The sequence below is a fragment of the Acanthochromis polyacanthus genome, chromosome 7 (assembly GCF_021347895.1).
Source record: "Acanthochromis polyacanthus isolate Apoly-LR-REF ecotype Palm Island chromosome 7, KAUST_Apoly_ChrSc, whole genome shotgun sequence".
Taxonomy (NCBI): Eukaryota; Metazoa; Chordata; class Actinopteri; family Pomacentridae; genus Acanthochromis; species Acanthochromis polyacanthus.
This window is the reverse complement of record NC_067119.1, coordinates 784,669-804,341: the sequence shown is the minus strand read 5'-3', so window position 1 is coordinate 804,341 and position 19,673 is coordinate 784,669. Positions and strand designations below refer to the sequence as shown.

Below are 19,673 nucleotides of genomic sequence, written 5' to 3'. Positions count from 1 at the left end.
TTCATACATATATATTAAAAAAGATATCAGAAAATGATATTATATATATATATATATATATATATATATATATATAGTTTTATATAGAAATATGTCAAACAGCGCTGAGTGGAGCGGCTGACCGGACCAAGATGGCGGCCGTATTTCTCGCTGCGCAGCACCACGAGCAGCGTCTACTCTTTATTATGTCTATGCGCAGGACGACATGAGGGTGAAACAGATTTACAGCAGCTGGTCGTGTTGTTGGTCCTCAGAATCCGTCTCAGAGTGAGCCTCTGTCCGGCCCTGTCTGTGCGGGGCTCCGGTGCTCAGCGGGCCGCGGCTCTCATGTCTCCCCGGCGGCACCGCCTCCTGCTCGGCACAAACTCTCCGGCTCTCTGACCGCCCGCTCACGGTCGTGTTTCCCCACAGACGGCGGGGATGTTCCGGCTCTGGTTTGAAGCCGCGGTAGTCATGTGGCTGGTCCCCGGGACTCTGGGAGGCGCAGCCCGGCTGTACACGGAGGAAGACCCGCTGGTGATCCTGAGCAGCGGCAGCCTTAAGCCCACCATCAGTAACTCGTCGTCGGCCTGGCTGGTCCAGTTCTTCTCGTCCTGGTGCGGACACTGCATCCAGTACTCCGGCACCTGGAAAGCTCTGGCCGGGGACGTCCAAGGTACCGACTCCGTTCATAATACCGGTGATTGAACCTTTGCAGCTGCCGGTGTGAGACTTGGTACTACCGGATCGGTTTGGCGTGAATACAACCCGATCACCGGCGGCTGCAGGCAGTTAAATCCGAGCTTCTGCTTCGTGGGTTCTCCGGTGGTACAGCCGTTACGGGAAACTTAAAGTGGCTGTTCTTTTAATGAGGTTCTGAATGTTCCGTATCAGGAACCACGTTAACGAGCTCACAGAACCCGAAACAGAGACGGTTTAACCGGATCAGAACTCACCACAACACCGTTAATCGTCTGGAGGCTAAAGTTAGCTCCGATTGATTATTGGAGTTTAATCTATCAGTAACCGATAACTGAAGTTCAGCAGCTGGTTGAAGAGTTAGTTAGCTGGTATCAGCTCCAGTTAGCTGTTATTAGCTCTGGTTAGCTGTTAGTAGCTGTACTTAGCTGTTCCAGTTAGCCAGAAAGAGCTAATAGATGCTAACACAGAGAGGAGCAGCAGCAGGTGTGAACAGTCACCTGTGAACCAGCAGCATGTTTAAAGATTTAGTTCACGTTATTTATAAACAGTTGCTAGTTAGCTGCTAGCTAGCTCAGTCGGCTAACAGCAGAGTTCTTACTTTCTCCGCAAAGAAAGTTTTTATTTGTTTTTCCTGCTGCACAGATGAAAAAACAATAAAAGAGGTGATGGGTGATAAAATGTAAACCAGGTGAAGCTCCAGGTTCAGTCTGCGTTGTTTTATTTTATTGGAGCTCAGCAGTGGCTGAAGCTAGTTAGCTAGCACTAAATGGGAAATGGTTGTATTTATATAGCGCTTTTATCCAAAGCGCTTTACATGATACATCACATTCACACACTGATGGTGGAAGCTGCCATGCATGGTGCTAACCACAACCCATCAGGAGCAGTTAGGGGTTCGGTGTCTTGCTCAGGGACACCTCAACATGAGCACGATGGGCCGAGGATTGAACCGGCAACCTTCCAGTTACAAGACGGCCGCTCTACCCACTGAGCCATGCCGCCCCATAGCACTAACTGACCTGCTTTGGACCAGGTAGTGTGGCTGTTAGCCTGGTTTCACATGTTTTTCTGTAATCTGATTACTGTGGGAAGTGAAACAGCTGCAGCGTCTAATCTTTAGACCGTTTACTGTTCAGACACATTTATAGAAACGTTCCAACTCCTCAAACTGGTTCCGACTGGAAGCTTCAAAGCAGCAACAACCAGCGAAGGCAGACCACTGGTTTATTCAGGTGAAAGAACAACACCTGGACCAACTGAAACACAACAACGTTATCACAGTGCAAGGATCTAGCAAACAAATAAACAACACCGATAACAACAACAACAACACCAAGAACAACACCAATAATAACACAACATCAATAACAGAGAGTGCAGACCTCCGCCAAGGACAGAGATGAAAACAGGAAACCCATGCAGTAAAGGATCAGGAGCTGGAATCAAACCTGCATCTCTGACACAGTTCTGTTTATGAATCACCTTCTTAACCAGTTGAGCTATCTGGACACCTTGTTCCAATTTGTTGGACGACATACTAACCTATGATGTTTTTGTCGTATTTTGGACCGCATACTAAAACATACTGTAGCACTGAGCAGCGACTTAAGGCAGGAATGACAAAGGATCTTACAGTTAGCACACCAGGCTTTATTGTCTCTACCACAATAAGCACTCCAGAACTCACAACGTACCGGCTCACAGGCCGAGGTCACTCCTCCCGTAACCCCCCTGAGCTACGGTACACATGAAAACAACAAACACACAAACGAACTCACAACGCAGAACTGAACTAACTAAATGCAACCAGTAATTAAAGAACGTCTGGAACAAACAAACAACCCCGTAAAACAATTCCCAAAGAACACATAATTACCCCCATGATGCCTAGCGGCCCCCCTACCCGGGACACAGTCACAGCGGCCCCCACGGCCGCTACAATGCTAAAAAATTCAAAGTGATCCAGAATCCAGGATCCTTTCCGGATTGCCACCAAAATTAATTCAGCTCTTCCTCTTACCATAGTCTACATCCCCTCAAGATTTTAGCTGAATCTGCCCAGGCGTTTCTGAGTTACCTTGCTAACAGACAGACGGACGGACAGATAAACGCCGGGTGTCACATAACCTCCTTGGCGGAGGTAATAACACCACCAATAACAACACCAATAACAACAACACTACCAATAATAACAACAGTAACAACACATTGACGTCTTTCTTCTCATTGTGACCTCATCGTTTATCTCTGACCTCACAGTTTCTCTGCTGCAGTCAAACCCAGCAGAACCAACAGAACTACAATTTCTTCTTCTGTGATTGGAATAACTTCCCTCAGACTGGTCCTCACAGAGATAGACAGTCCAGATAAACACACACACAGCAAACTGTGGGAACCAGACTGAGTCCATCTGCTGTAGTGTGAGGACACACACACACACACACACACACACACTGTGTTTTTCTATCATTGTGGGGACATACCATTGACTCCCATTCATATCTAACCCCTAACCCTAACCTTAACCCAGACCAAAACGATGGCAAACCCTAAAGAAACGTTTTTGCACTTTTTTCAGTCACAACAACATGGTCAAGAAAACACTGCAGAGACATTGTTTTCGGTTTTCCTATACTTGTGGGGACATTTGGTCCCCACAAGTATAGCCAGCACCTGACCACACACACACACACACACACACACACACACACACACACACACACACACACACACACACACACACACACACACACACACACACAGGGTGCTACACTGACTTTTGGACCTACTGAACGTCCTGATTTACTCTTTTAGGACTTTATGAGGACCTCATGCTCCCTGAACAGATGTTGGTCCCCACAACACCAGAAATGCAAAAACACACACACACACACTCCATCTGTCGTTTTGTGGACCTGCTGTCGAGGTCAGAGGTCATATGGAAGACAACGAGCCCAAAACCTCAGAGACAAAGACACACACAGCAGAGGAGGTGTCACTCAGACTACACTTAAAGCAGAGAGCATTCTGGGAGTTTAGAAGCAGCAGGCACCATGACAACAACTTCTGATTGGTTAATGACCTCTGATTATATTATTGATGCTTCCAGCTGATTGGTCCAAAATGATTATTGGTTTGTACCTGATTGTGTGTGTGTGTGTGTGTGTGTGTGTGTGTCCTCCAGACTGGCGGGAGGCCATCAGTGTTGGTGTGTTGGACTGTGCTCAGGAGGAAAACTTTGACGTCTGTAAAGACTTCAGCATCAAGTTCTACCCAACGTTCAAGGTAGGTCTAATTCTACTGCAGTAGCTCACCTGTCCTGCAGTAGCTCACCTGTCCTCCAGTAGCTCACCTGTCCTGCAGTAGCTCACCTGTCCTGCAGTAGCTCACCTGTCCTCCAGTAGCTCACCTGTCCTCCAGTAGCTCACCTGTCCTGCAGTAGCTCACCTGTCCTGCAGTAGCTCACCTGTCCTGCAGTAGCTCACCTGTCCTCCAGTAGCTCACCTGTCCTGCAGTAGCTCACCTGTCCTGCAGTAGCTCACCTGTCCTCCAGTAGCTCACCTGTCCTCCAGTAGCTCACCTGTCCTGCAGTAGCTCACCTGTCCTCCAGTAGCTCACCTGTCCTCCAGTAGCTCACCTGTCCTGCAGTAGCTCACCTGTCCTCCAGTAGCTCACCTGTCCTCCAGTAGCTCACCTGTCCTCCAGTAGCTCACCTGTCCTCCAGTAGCTCACCTGTCCTGCAGTAGCTCACCTGTCCTGCAGTAGCTTACCTGTCCTCCAGTAGCTCACCTGTCCTGCAGTAGCTCACCTGTCCTCCAGTGTCCAGGTATCTTAACTGTGATGTGTTTGTTCCTCAGTATTTTCGGGCCCACAGTCCGCCGACAGACCGAGGGACGACCTACAGAGGTGAGACGTCCTCCAGGTGAGTGTTTGAGGGGGACACATTTCACCGTAACACCACCTGACCAGGTGTGTTTGTGTTCAGGTGCAGACAGAGAGATCCAGTCGGTCCGACAGCTGATGGTCAACATCCTCCAGAACCACACCAGGATGGACCGGCCCCAGCACTGCCCCCCCTTAGAACCATACAGGTACCAGAACCAGACCAGAACCAGACCCAGACCAGAACCCTGCTCCCAGCTAACCTGAGTCTCTGTTTGCAGTTCTGCAGAGCTGCTTCCTCTGCTGGGTCAGAGGTCCGATCACTTCACCGCCATCATCGTGGAGGAACCGGACTCGTATGTCGGCCGAGAGGTGAGGGTAATCATTGAGCTACTGACCAGAATTAAATCGATCATAAATATATTAACTGATACGTCAGAACACTAAAACACGCTTCACAGACCAGCTGTAGTTCCTGGATGTTCCACCAGGTGGAGCCTCTTCCTGTTTACTCCTGTAGACTACAGTTCATGTTGAAGCAGAGAGCATTGTGGGAGTTTAGCAGCAACGGGCACCATAACAAAGACTAATGAGGAGGTTCATGACCTCCAACCAGAACTGATGTGACAACGTTCTTCCTACACCACCTTTTACTCGTAGGAGCTTCAGGAGAAATCAGATGGACTTTTCTGGAAGGTTGTCTGGTTTCTACTGAAGCTCCTATAACCTCCAGGACCTGAATGAGTTTATCCAGCAATGTCAAAAAGGTCGACGATTGGTGAAAGAAATTCTGAAGTTCTCCATCTTCAGTGGAACCTGAAGATGCTGCAAAACATCAGATTGACGGAACATCTGATCACTGCAAATATCTTCACACTTCATGATACAACACCTGTTCCATCTGCTTCCTGTCACCCAGAGAAACGTTCTCATTGTTCTACAGTGTTCCTTACTGTTCCTTCACTGTTCTCCACTAGAACATAACTCTCCATGAACCTTCTTCATCTTCTGCTTTGTGGCGGTGAAGGTTCTCACAAACACAGAAGGAACTTGTTTATGTTCTCCAGGTGATCCTGGACCTGCTGCAGTACTCAGGTGTTCAGGTGAGGAGGGCTCTGAGCTCAGATCTGCCCCTGCTGGACGCTCTCAAGATCTCCACCTTCCCCTCCATCTACCTGCTGCAGCCCAACGGAACACACACACACCTGCACAGGTGAGGACACGCTGCTGATTGGTGGATCTTTCTTCTTCCTAAAACTTTCATCGGGTTGTCATAAAAACTGAGTTCAAACTCCAAAACCTCTGATTCGTTCTCGTGACTTTTCTCAGGAGTTTGTTTCTGGGATATTTAATGATTTACTGTAGTAGAGCATCTGGAGAACGTCTGGAGGACGTCTGGAGAACGTTGGAGCTGACCTGTCTTCGGTTTCATATTTTACTAGAACATAGGAACGTTCTTCAGGTAGCAGACTGGAGCTTTAGATCTGTGGAGCTGAAGAACTTTTCTCCTTCAGGGTTCCTCTCAGTGTTCAGTATTTAAGGGTTCTCCTCATCTTGTTCTACAACCAGGAACCAGGAACCTAAACGTTGTTAGTGAGTTCTCCTCCCACAGTTTGTGCTGTTCTCTGTAGATCAGGATCAGTCTTTTGGCTCCACTGAGGAACTAGATTTGTGCTTAAAGGAGATCCAAAGGTTTGTTCTGAGGCTGATCTGGACCTGGTTCTTTTTCTGTCTGCAGTGAAAAGAAGCTCCGGTTCTTCTTCTCCTCCCTGCTGAAGGCGTTACCTGGAGTCCAGCGGAGGTTGCAGGCAGCCAGCAGCAGCTCCAGCGTCGGCCAAGTGGAGGCGCTGCAGGACCAACACAGCACCGAGCCCTGGAGGGACTTCGACAGGTGAGGGATGAGCTGGGATCAGAACCAGAACCAGAAACCAGCAGTAACTGTGTGTGTGTGTGTGTGCAGGTCCAAGGTGTACCTGGCCGACCTGGACTCGGCGCTGCACTACCTGCTGAGGGTGGAGATGGCCACGCACAGCACGCTGGAGGGGGAGGAGCTTCAGGTCTTCAAGGACTTCATCACCGTGGTCGCCAAGGTAACAGCAAAGCAGATAGAAGATCAACAATAACTACTCTGCTCTGGTTGGACTGATCAGAAATCAGATGTATTGATGCTGAAGGTTCTATTGAATCTCCGGTTTCACTTCCAGCAGTCCGTAGATGTTCCACCATTATCTGTAGATGTTCCGTTACCCGTAGATGTTCCACCGTTACTTGTAGATGTTCCACCATTTCCTTTAGATGTTCCACCGTTACCTGCAGATGTTCCACCATTTCCTTTAGATGTTCCGTTACCCGTAGATGTTCCACCGTTACTTGCAGATGTTCCGCCATTACCTGTAGATGTTTCACCGTTACCTGTAGATGTTTCACCGTTACCTGTAGATGTTCCACCGTTACCTGCAGATGTTCCACCGTTACCTGCAGATGTTCCACCGTTACCTGCAGATGTTTCACCGTTACCTGCAGATGTTCCGCCATTACCTGTAGATGTTTCACCGTTACCTGTAGATGTTTCACCGTTACCTGTAGATGTTCCACCGTTACCTGCAGATGTTCCACCGTTACCTGCAGATGTTCCACCGTTACCTGCAGATGTTTCACCGTTACCTGCAGATGTTCCGCCATTACCTGTAGATGTTTCACCGTTACCTGTAGATGTTTCACCGTTACCTGTAGATGTTTCACCGTTACCTGCAGATGTTCCACCGTTACCTGCAGATGTTTCACCGTTACCTGCAGATGTTTCACCGTTACCTGCAGATGTTTCACCGTTACCTGCAGATGTTTCACCGTTACCTGCAGATGTTCCACCATTACCTGCAGATGTTCCACCATTACCTGCAGATGTTCCACCATGCTGAATGTATCTTCAACAATACGCCTGTGTAGATTTTCAGTCATCCAGTTCATGATACTTGTTGGAGCTTCAGTAGCAACCATCTGGACTTGTCAGGTAGGTTCAGCCGTCTTCCAGAACCTACCAGAGAAGTCCAGATGGTTTCTACTGAAGCTCCTGTGAGTTTCTCAAACTTTGCTCCTCTGTTCTCTGATCAGATATAAAAGTTTAAACTGAGATTTTCTGTTTGTCCAAAATATAACCAGCCTAATATCTGTCCACCTGTCCAGCTGTATCCAGGTGGAGCTTGGGTAGTGAAGCTGATGGAGACGCTCTCTGATTGGCTGCTCAGTCTGCCGCTGCAGAGAATCCCCTATCAGGCTGTTCTGGACCTGGTGGACAACAAGATGAGGGTCAGACACTCAGACACACACACACACACACACACACACACACACACACACACACACACACACACACACACACACACTGAACAGCAGCTGACCTCCTGTTACCTGTGCAGATCTCAGGTGTGTTCCTGGGGGCGGAGCTTCGCTGGGTTGGTTGCCAGGGCAGCAGGGCGGGGCTCCGAGGTTACCCCTGTTCACTCTGGACCCTGTTCCACGTTCTGACGGTCCGACACGAGGCCACACCCACCGCCCTGGACAACACAGGTACACAACCTGCCTACACAACGATACACAACCTGACTACACACCTTGTTGCTATCTGTGTGTGTCTCCCTGTTTGTGTGTGTCCAGGTGTGCAGCTAGGCTCCGCCCCCGTCCTCCAGGTGATGCGTCGCTACATCAGGACGTTCTTCGGCTGTGAGGTCTGCGGTCGACACTTTGAACAAATGGCAGCAGAGAGTTTAGATTCAGTCCAGAGCAGAGAGGAGCAGATCCTCTGGCTGTGGAGGACACACAACAGGGTCAACAACCGGCTGGCAGGTACACAACACCACACTGTAACAAAACAACACACTGTAACACAACAACACACTGTAACACAACAACAACACACTGTAACACAACAAAAACACACTGTAAAACTACAACACCACACTGTAACAAAACAACACACTGTAACACAACAACAACACACTGTAACACAACAACAACACACTGTAACACAACAAAAACACACTGTAAAACTACAACACCACACTGTAACAAAACAACACACTGTAACACAACAACACACTGTAACACAACAACAACACACTGTAACACAACAAAACACACTGTAAAACTACAACACCACACTGTAACAAAACAACACACTGTAACACAACAACACACTGTAACACAACAACAACACACTGTAACACAACAAAAACACACTGTAAAACTACAACACCACACTGTAACAAAACAACACACTGTAACACAACAACAACACACTGTAACACAACAACACACTGTAACACAACAACACACTGTAACACAACAAAAACACACTAACACAACAACAACACACTGTAACACAACACACTGTAACACAACAACACACTGTAACACAACAACACACTGTAACACAACAAAAACACACTGTAACACAACAACAACACACTGTAACACAACACACTGTAACACAACAACAGCACACTGTAACACAACAACACACTGTGACTCAACAACACACTGTAACACAACAACAACACATTGTAACACAACAACACTGTGACTCAACAACACACTAACACAACAACACACTGTAACACAACAACACACTGTAACACAACAACAACACACTGTAACACAACAACAACACACTGTAACACAACAACACACTGTAACACAACAACACACTGTAACACAACAACAACACACTGTAACACAACAACAACACACTGTAACACAACAACACACTGAGACACAACAACACACTGAGACACAACAACACACTGTAACACAACAACAACACACTGTAACACAACAACACCGTGACTCAACAACACACTGTAACACAACAACAACACTGTGACTCAACAACACACTGTGACTCAACAACACACTGTAACACAACAACACACTGTGACTCAACAACAACACTGTAACACAACAACACACTGTAACACAACAACACACTGTAACACAACAACACACTGTAAAACTACAACACCACACTGTAACACAACACCACACTGTAACACAACAAAAACACACTGTAACACAACAACAACACACTGTAACACAACACACTGTAACACAACACACTAACACAACAACACACTGTAACACAACAACACACTGTAACACAACAACAACACACTGTAACACAACAACACACTGTAACACAACAACAACACACTGTAACACAACAACAACACACTGTAACACAACAACACACTGAGACACAACAACACACTGTAACACAACAACAACACACTGTAACACAACAACACACTGTACACAACAACAACACTGTGACTCAACAACACACTGTAACACAACAACAACACACTGTAACACAACAACACACTGTAACACAACAACAACACACTGTAACACAACAACAACACACTGAGACACAACAACACACTGAGACACAACAACACACTGAGACACAACAACACACTGTAACACAACAACAACACACTGTAACACAACAACACACTGTAACACAACAACAACACTGTGACTCAACAACACACTGTAACACAACAACACCGTGACTCAACAACACACTGTAACACAACAACAACACACTGTAACACAACAACACACTGACACAACAACACACTGTAACACAACAACACTGTGACTCAACAACACACTGTAACACAACAACACCGTGACTCAACAACACACTGTAACACAACAACAACACACTGTAACACAACAACAACACACTGTAACACAACAACACACTGTAACACAACAACAACACTGTAACTCAACAACACACTGTAACACAACAACAACACTGTGACTCAATAACACACTGTAACACAACAACAACACTGTAACACAACAACACACTGTAACACAACAACACCACACTGTAACACAACAACACCGTGACTCAACAACACACTGTAACACAACAACACACTGTAACACAACAACAACACAGTGTAACACAACAACACACTGTAACACAACAACAACACACTGTAACACAACAACACACTGTAACACAACAACAACACTGTGACTCAACAACACACTGTAACACAACAACACCACACTGTAACACAACAACACCGTGACTCAACAACACACTGTAACACAACAACACACTGTAAACACAAACAACACTGTGACTCAACAACACACTGTAACACAACAACACTGTGACTCAACAACACACTGTAACACAACAACAACACACTGTAACACAACAACAACACACTGTACACAACAAAAACACACTGTAACACAACACAACACACTGTAACAAACAACACACTGTAACAACACACTGTAACAACAACACACTGTAACACAACAACACACTGTAACACAACAACAACACACTGTAACAACAGCACACTGTAACAACAACACACTGTAACAACAACAACACACTGTAACACAACAACACACTGTAACACAACAACACACTGTAACACAACAACAACACACTGTAACAACAACACACTGTAACACAACAACACACTAACACAACAACACACTGTAACACAACAACAACACTGTAACTCAACAACACACTGTAACACAACAACAACACTGTGACTCAACAACACACTGTAACACAACAACAACACTGTAACACAACAACACACTGTAACACAACAACAACACTGTGACTCAACAACACACTGTAACACAACAACACCACACTGTAACACAACAACAACACACTGTAACACAACAACAACAACACACTGTAACACAACAACACACTGCAACACAACAAAACACACTGTAACACAACAAAAACACACTGTAACAACAACACACTGTAACAACAACACACTGTAACAACAACACACTGTAACAACAACACACTGTAACACAACAACACACTGTAACACAACAACACACTGTAACACAACAACAACACACTAACACAACAACACACACTGTAACAACAACACACTGTAACAACAACACACTGTAACACAACAACACACTGTGACACAACAACACACTGTAACACAACAACACTGTGACTCAACAACACACTGTAACACAACAACAACACACTGTAACACAACAACACACTGTAACACAACAACAACAACAACACACTGTAACACAACAACACCGTGACTCAACAACACACTGTAACACAACAACAACACACTGTAACACAACACACTGACACAACAACACACTGTAACACAACAACACTGTGACTCAACAACACACTGTAAACAACAACACTGTGACTCAACAACACACTGTAACACAAACAACACCGTGACTCAACAACACACTGTAACACAACAACACACTGTAACACAACAACACACTGTAACACAACAACAACACTGTGACTCAACAACACACTGTAACACAACAACAACACACTGCAACACAACAACACAGTGACTCAACAACACACTGTAACACAACAACACCGTGACTCAACAACACACTGTAACACAACAACAACACACTGTAACACAACACACTGACACAACAACACACTGTAACACAACAACACTGTGACTCAACAACACACTGTAACACAACAACACCGTGACTCAACAACACACTGTAACACAACAACAACACACTGTAACACAACAACACACTGTAACACAACAACACACTGTAACACAACAACACACTGTAACACAACAACAACACTGTGACTCAACAACACACTGTAACACAACAACAACACACTGTAACACAACAACACACTGTAACACAACAACACACTGTGACTCAACAACACCCTGTAACACAACAACACCGTGACTCAACAACACACTGTTAAACCAACAACACACTGTAACACAACAACAACACACTGTAACACAACAACACACTGTAACACAACAACAACACTGTAACTCAACAACACACTGTAAACACAACAACAACACTGTGACTCAACAACACACTGTAACACAAACAACACCGTGACTCAGCAACACCACTGTAACACAACAACAACACACTGTAACCACAACAACACCGTGACTCAACAACACACTGTAACACAACAACACTGTGACTCAACAACACACTGTAAACACAACAACAACACACTGTAACACAACACAACACACTGTAACACAACAACAACACACTGTAACACAACAAACACACTGTAACACAACAACAACAACAACACACTGTAACACAACAACAACACACTGTACACAACAACACTGTGACTCAACAACACACTGTAACACAACAACACACTGTAACACAATCAACACACTGTAACCAACAACACTGTGACTCAACAACACACTGTAACACAACAACAACACACTGTAACACAACAACAACACACTGTAACACAACAAACACTGTGACTCAACAACACACTGTAACACAACAACACACTGTAACACAACAGCAACACACTGTAACACAACACACTGTAACACAACAACAACACACTGTAACACAACAACAACACACTGTAACACAACAACACACTGTAACACAACAACACTGTGACTCAACAACACACTGTAACACAACAACACTGTGACTCAACAACACACTGTAACACAACAACAACACACTGTAACACAACAACAACACACTGTAACACAACAAAAACACACTGTAAACACAACAACAACACACTGTAACAACAACACACTGTAACAACACACTGTAACAACAACACACTGTAAACACAACAACACACTGTAACACAACAACAACACACTGTTAACAACAGCACACTGTAACAACAACACACTGTAACAACAACAACACACTGTAACACAACAACACACTGTAACACAACAACAACACTGTAACAACAACACACTGTAAACAACAACAACACACTAACACAACAACACACTGTAACACAACAACACACTGTAACACAACAACAACACACTGTAACACAACAAACAACACTGTAACACAACAACACACTGTAACACAACAACAACACTGTGACTCAACAACACACTGTAACACACAACACCACACTGTAACACAACAACAACACACTGTAACACAACAACAACAACACACTGTAACACAACAACACACTGCAACACAACCAAAAACACACTGTAACAACAACAAAAACACACTGTAACAACAACACCACTGTAACAACAACACACTGTAACAAACAACAACACTGTAACAACAACATCACTGTAACACACAACACACTTGTAACACAACAACACCACTGTAACAGCAACAACAACACACTAACACAACAACAACCACACTGTAACAACAACACACTGTAACAACAAACACACTGTAACACAACAAACACACTGTGACACAACAACACACTGTTAACACAACAACCACTGTTGACTCAACAACACACTGTAACACAACAACAACAACTGTAACACAACAACACACTGTAACCACAACAACAACAACAACACACTGTAACACAACAAACACCGTGGACTCAACAACACACTGTAACACAACAACAACACACTTGTAACACCAACACACTGACCACAACAACACACTGTAACACAACAACACTGTGACTCAACAACACACTGTAACACAACAACACTTGTGACTCAACAACACACTGTAACACAACAACACCGTGACTCAACAACACACTGTAACACAACAACACACTGTAACCACAACAACACACTGCTAACACAACAACAACACTGTGACTCAACAACACACTGTAACACAAACAACAACACACTGCAACACAACAACACAGTGACTCAAACAACACACGTAACACAACAACACCGTGACTCAACAACACACTGTAACACAACAACAACACACTGTAACACAACACACTGACACAACAACACACTGTAACACAACAACACTGTGACTCAACAACACACTGTAACACAACAACACCGTGACTCAACAACACACTGTAACACAACAACAACACACTGTAACACAACAAACACACTGTAACACAACAACACACTGTAACACAACAACACACTGTAAACACAACAAACAACACTGTGACTCAACAACACACTGTAACACAACAACAACACACTGAAACACAACAACACACCTGTAACACAACAACACCTGTGACTCAACAACACCCTGTAACACAACAACACCGTGACTCAACAACACACTGTAACACAACAACAACACACTGTAACACAACAACAACACACTGTAACACAACAACACACTGTAACACAACAACAACACTGTAACTCAACAACACACTTGTAACACAACAACAAACCACTGTGACTCAACAAACACACTGTAACACCAAACAACACCGGTGGACTCAGCAACACACTGTAACACAAACAACAACACACTGTAACACAACAACACCGTGACTCAACAACACACTGTAACACAACAACACTGTGACTCAACAACACACTGTAACACAACAACAACACACTGTAACACAACAACAACACACTGTAACACAACAACAACACACTGTAACACAACAACACACTGTAACACAACAACAACAACAACACACTGTAACACAACAACAACACACTGTAACACAACAACACTGTGACTCAACAACACACTGTAACACAACCAACCACACTGTAACACAACAACACACTGTAACACAACAACACTGTGACTCAACAACACACTGTAACACAACAACAACACACTGTAACACAACAACAACACACTGTAACACAACAACACTGTGACTCAAACAACACACTGTAACACAACAACACACTGTAACACAACAGCAAACAACACTGTAACACAACAACACACTGTAACACAACAACAAACACACTGTAACACAACAACAACACACTGTAACACAACACACACTGTAACACAACAACAACACACTGTAACACAACAACAACACACTGTAACACAACAAAAACACACTGTAACACAACAACACACTGTAACACAACAAACAACACACTGTAACACAACAACAACACACTGTAACACAACAACAACACACTGTAACAAAACAACAACACACTGTAACACAACAACACCGTGACTCAACAACACACTGTAACACAACAACAACACACTGTAACACAACAACACACTGACACAAACAACACACGTAACACAACAACCACTGTGACTCAACAACACACTGTAACACAACAACACCGTGACTCAACAACACACTGTAACACAACAACAACACACTGTAACACAACAACAACACACTGTAACACAACAACACACTGTAACACAACAACAACACTGTGACTCAAACAACACACTGTAACACAACAACACCGTGACTCAACAACACACTGTAACACAACAACAACACACTGTAACACAACAACACCGTGACTCAAACAACACTGTAACACAACAACACCGTGACTCAACAACACACTGTAACACAACAACACACTGTAACACAACAACACTGTGACTCAACAACACACTGTAACACAACAACACCGTGACTCAACAACACACTGTAACACAACAACAACACACTGTAACACAACAACAACACAAACTGTAGCCTGTTGATGAACTTCAGCTGCTGAACCTTTCTGTAATATTGGATGAATTTTACACTCTGACACCTCCTCCTCCTCCTCCTCCTCAGGTTCTCTCAGTGATGATCCTCTCTTTCCTAAGTCTCCGTGGCCCAGCACCTCCCTCTGCTCCTCCTGTCATGAAGAGAAAAATGGCGTCCATGTGTGGAACCGTGACAACGTGCTCCACTTCCTGCGGCGTCACTACTGCATCGCCAACCTGTCCCCCCGTTACTCGCTGGTCCCTCCGCCTCCTCCTGAGCGCGCTCAGAGCGGCCGGCCCGAGGGAGGAGCCCCAAGGAGGAGGACCGGGGAGGGAGGAGGAGCCTCGCCACGGTAACCAGGCGGCGAGGGAGGAGCATCAGGAGGTTCTGGTCCGGTCCGGTTCCAGTTCTGTGTGGATCCTGGGTTCTCTGGGCTTCAACAGCGTGGACATGAGTCTGTGTGTCCTCCTCTACGTGTCCTCCTGCCTCGTCCTCATGCTGCTCTTCTTCTTCTTCAAAGTCCGCTCCAGGAGGTGGAAGCTAAGGACCACACGCCTGCACGTCTGACCGGACCAGACCGGACATCCAGAACTGGTGTAATGCGGGTCAGAGCTGGTTCCAGATGGAGTTTGATTTAAACCTGATCAATCGATCGATCAGAATCATTGATTCTCAGATTAATGAAGTGAACGGTCAGAACTTTGAGGTTCTGAAGCTGCGTCGTTTTTTTATGGAGTGAATTTACGTTGAAACTAAAAAAGTAAAAATCCAGTTTTTATTCTGATTTCATTTTAATTTTAGATTTTGATGTTATTTTTAAAACTGCATTTTGATGGTTTCTTTATTTTATTTAGTTTTATTTGAATTTTAATAGTTTGTTCTGTTTCATTTTAGTTTAACTACATTTAATTTATAGTTTTTATTGATTTTATTTTGTGCAGCTTTTTCTGAACGAACCAGGAAGCAGTGTCACAAAGAGAACTGTCGGTTCCGTTGGGTCCTCGGTTCCGTTGGGTCCTCGTGCGTCAGTTTCGTTGGATCCTCAGTTCCGTTGGGTCTTCGGTTCCGTTGGGTCTTCGGTTCCGTTGGGTCCTCGGTTCCGTTGGGTCTTCGGTTCCGTTGGGTCTTCGGTTCCGTTGGGTCCTCAGTTCCGTTGGGTCTTCGGTTCCGTTGGGTCTTCGGTTCCGTTGGGTCCTCAGTTCCGTTGGGTCCTCGTGCGTCAGTTTCGTTGGGTCCTCAGTTCTGTTGGGTCTTCGGTTCTGTTGGGTCTTCGGTTCCGTTGGGTCCTCGGTTCCGTTGGGTCCTCAGTTCCGTTGGGTCTTCGGTTCCGTTGGGTCCTCAGTTTCGTTGGGTCTTCGGTTTGTTGGGTCCTCGGTTCCGTTGGGTCTTCGTGCGTTGGTTCCGTCTGGAACTCAGCAGCAGGGTCCAGAACAAAGACTTGAATTTGATTGCAACTTTCTTCCTGTGAAACAACCAATCACAATCCGTCCTGACAGCCAATCAGCTGTGTCTCTGAACCAGAACCAGCTCTGACCCGGTTCTGACTGGGTTTGGGCTTCAGTGACTGCTGTGGAACCGGGTCTGGACTCTGAGATCCCATTTATTTATTTTTGTACTTCAGACCAGGTGTGTCTCACCTGGACCAGACTGGACTGGACCTCTGGACTGGGTCTACATCCCAAAATCCCTCAGGAGGCACGTGAAGGATGATGGGAGACAGGGACCTGAACCGGATCAGAACCTCCCAGAGGTTACTTTGTGCCAAATGTTTAACCTGCGACACACCTGTCCTCTCAGGCTCCGCCCCCTGTTGCACACACTGTGAGGTCAGAACCAGGTCTGGGTCAGAACCAGGCATGTGATTTTATGACTGAAGCTGTGGGCTGAACGTGAAACAAACTTTGTTTCTGCGTTTTTACAGAGTTTCTCACAAACAGAACCGACAGGAAGTTCCAGAAGAAGAAAATGATTTCCAGGTGAAAGCTTCACCTGAGAGGGTCGATGGATCGTTGTGTCTCAGTGTTTAATGAAATGTCTGAAGAATCCAGAAAAAGATTCAGAAAAGACCCGAAAATGATCAGGCTAGTAGGATTAGGTTCAGCTTCTATCCAACTGAACAGGCGAGGTCACGTGACCCAGCAGGTGACGTCACCTGTTCAGTTTGACTGCAGCTCATTTTCAGGAACATCAGGACTGATATTTACTAAAACCTTCCATTAAAAACAGATTTAGATGTTAAAATGTTAAACGAGTCAAAACACTGAAACTGAAAAATCAAATTCTACTTTAAAAACAGGAAGAGTTCAGAAAATGAAACCATCCAATCTTAAACAGGAAGTAAAGTCTTTTTCCAGTTCCATTTCTTTTAAACTAAATGTTTGTTTCTGTGTTGCCATCAGACAAACTCATTCTTTATTGTCTCAGCTTCAGAATTGTGGCTCTTCTGGGAGTTTAGTGAAGAAATGTTTGTTGTTTTTATTTTCTTTCTGCAATTATTTATGTTGTCTTTGAATTTTACGACAAAATATTTCCTTTTCCATTAAACTGTCTGTATTCTCTTTGGTTTGTCCCTCAGGTATGTCTGTTAATACTGTCAATAAATGCTGTTGGAATAAATGTCTGTCTTTGGAATGCTGATGGAACCCAGAACAACTAGCTAGTCAGTGGAACCACAGTTTTAGATTTATGTTCCCAGAAAGTTGAATTTCCTGATAACTAATCTCTCAGATGAGAACCACACTGGTTTAACTGGTTTCACTGGTTTAACTGTCGACACGGCGACCATGATGGAGTCACCGCAGACGGACTAACCCACAGTGACCAGGTTAGTATGACCTGTTTAGTATGACCTGTTTAGCATGACCAGGTCAGTATGATCTGTTTAGCATGACCAGGTTAGTATGATCTGTTTAGTATGACCAGGTTATTATGATCTGTTTAGTATGATCTGTTTAGTATGACCTGTTTAGTATGATCTGTTTAGTATGATCTGTTTAGCATGACCAGGTTAGTATGATCTGTTTAGTATGATCTGTTTAGTATGACCTGTTTAGTATGATCTGTTTAGTATGATCTGTTTAGCATGACCAGGTTAGTATGATCTGTTTAGTATGACCAGGTTATTATGATCTGTTTAGTATGATCTGTTTAGTATGACCTGTTTAGTATGATCTGTTTAGTATGATCTGTTTAGCATGACCAGGTTATTATGATCTGTTTAGTATGATCTGTTTAGTATGACCAGGTCAGTATGATCTGTTTAGTATGACCAGGTTAGTATGACCAGGTTAGTATGAGCTGTTTAGTATGACCTGTTTAGTATGACCTGTTTAGTATGATCTGTTTAGTATGATCTGTTTAGCATGACCAGGTTAGTATGATCTGTTTAGTATGACCAGGTTATTATGATCTGTTTAGTATGATCTGTTTAGTATGACCAGGTCAGTATGATCTGTTTAGCATGACCAGGTCAGTATGATCTGGTTAGTATGACCTGTTTAGTATGACCAGGTTATTATGATCTGTTTAGTATGACCAGGTCAGTATGATCTGTTTAGCATGACCTGGTTAGTATGACCTGTTTAGTATGACCTGTTTAGCATGA

General features: G+C 44.5%; 1 protein-coding gene and 2 long non-coding RNA genes across 24 annotated transcripts; 1 reads left to right on the top strand and 2 right to left on the bottom strand.

Annotated features, from left to right (window-relative positions):
- The first annotated feature begins 146 nt into the window (after positions 1-146).
- Positions 147-18,685, top strand: qsox2 (quiescin Q6 sulfhydryl oxidase 2). The gene is given in 13 exon segments (XM_022214444.2): positions 147-655; positions 3,866-3,966; positions 4,539-4,587; positions 4,667-4,772; positions 4,845-4,935; positions 5,631-5,776; positions 6,302-6,454; positions 6,524-6,653; positions 7,747-7,869; positions 7,980-8,130; positions 8,218-8,406; positions 16,157-16,370; positions 16,372-18,685. Coding segments are annotated over 13 exon segments (1,953 nt in total). The 5' UTR covers positions 147-420; the 3' UTR covers positions 16,637-18,685.
- On the bottom strand, positions 3,871-4,599 carry LOC127534803 (uncharacterized). Of its 18 annotated transcripts, none has more exons than XR_007943283.1 (5): positions 4,490-4,599; positions 4,357-4,432; positions 4,224-4,318; positions 4,072-4,185; positions 3,871-3,995 (listed from the first exon to the last, which is right to left on the bottom strand). It is a non-coding gene; the product is annotated as an uncharacterized LOC127534803 (long non-coding RNA). The 18 variants fall into 18 exon arrangements; XR_007943286.1 differs by having other exon boundaries at positions 3,889-3,995; positions 4,091-4,185; XR_007943273.1 differs by having other exon boundaries at positions 3,900-4,033.
- On the bottom strand, positions 6,905-7,554 carry LOC127534805 (uncharacterized). 5 transcript variants are annotated; one of them, XR_007943300.1, is made up of 4 exons: positions 7,417-7,554; positions 7,186-7,374; positions 7,060-7,143; positions 6,905-7,017 (listed from the first exon to the last, which is right to left on the bottom strand). It is a non-coding gene; the product is annotated as an uncharacterized LOC127534805 (long non-coding RNA). The 5 variants fall into 5 exon arrangements; XR_007943302.1 differs by having other exon boundaries at positions 7,060-7,227; positions 7,333-7,553; XR_007943298.1 differs by having other exon boundaries at positions 6,905-7,143; positions 7,438-7,553.
- Positions 18,686-19,673: the final 988 nt, after the last annotated feature.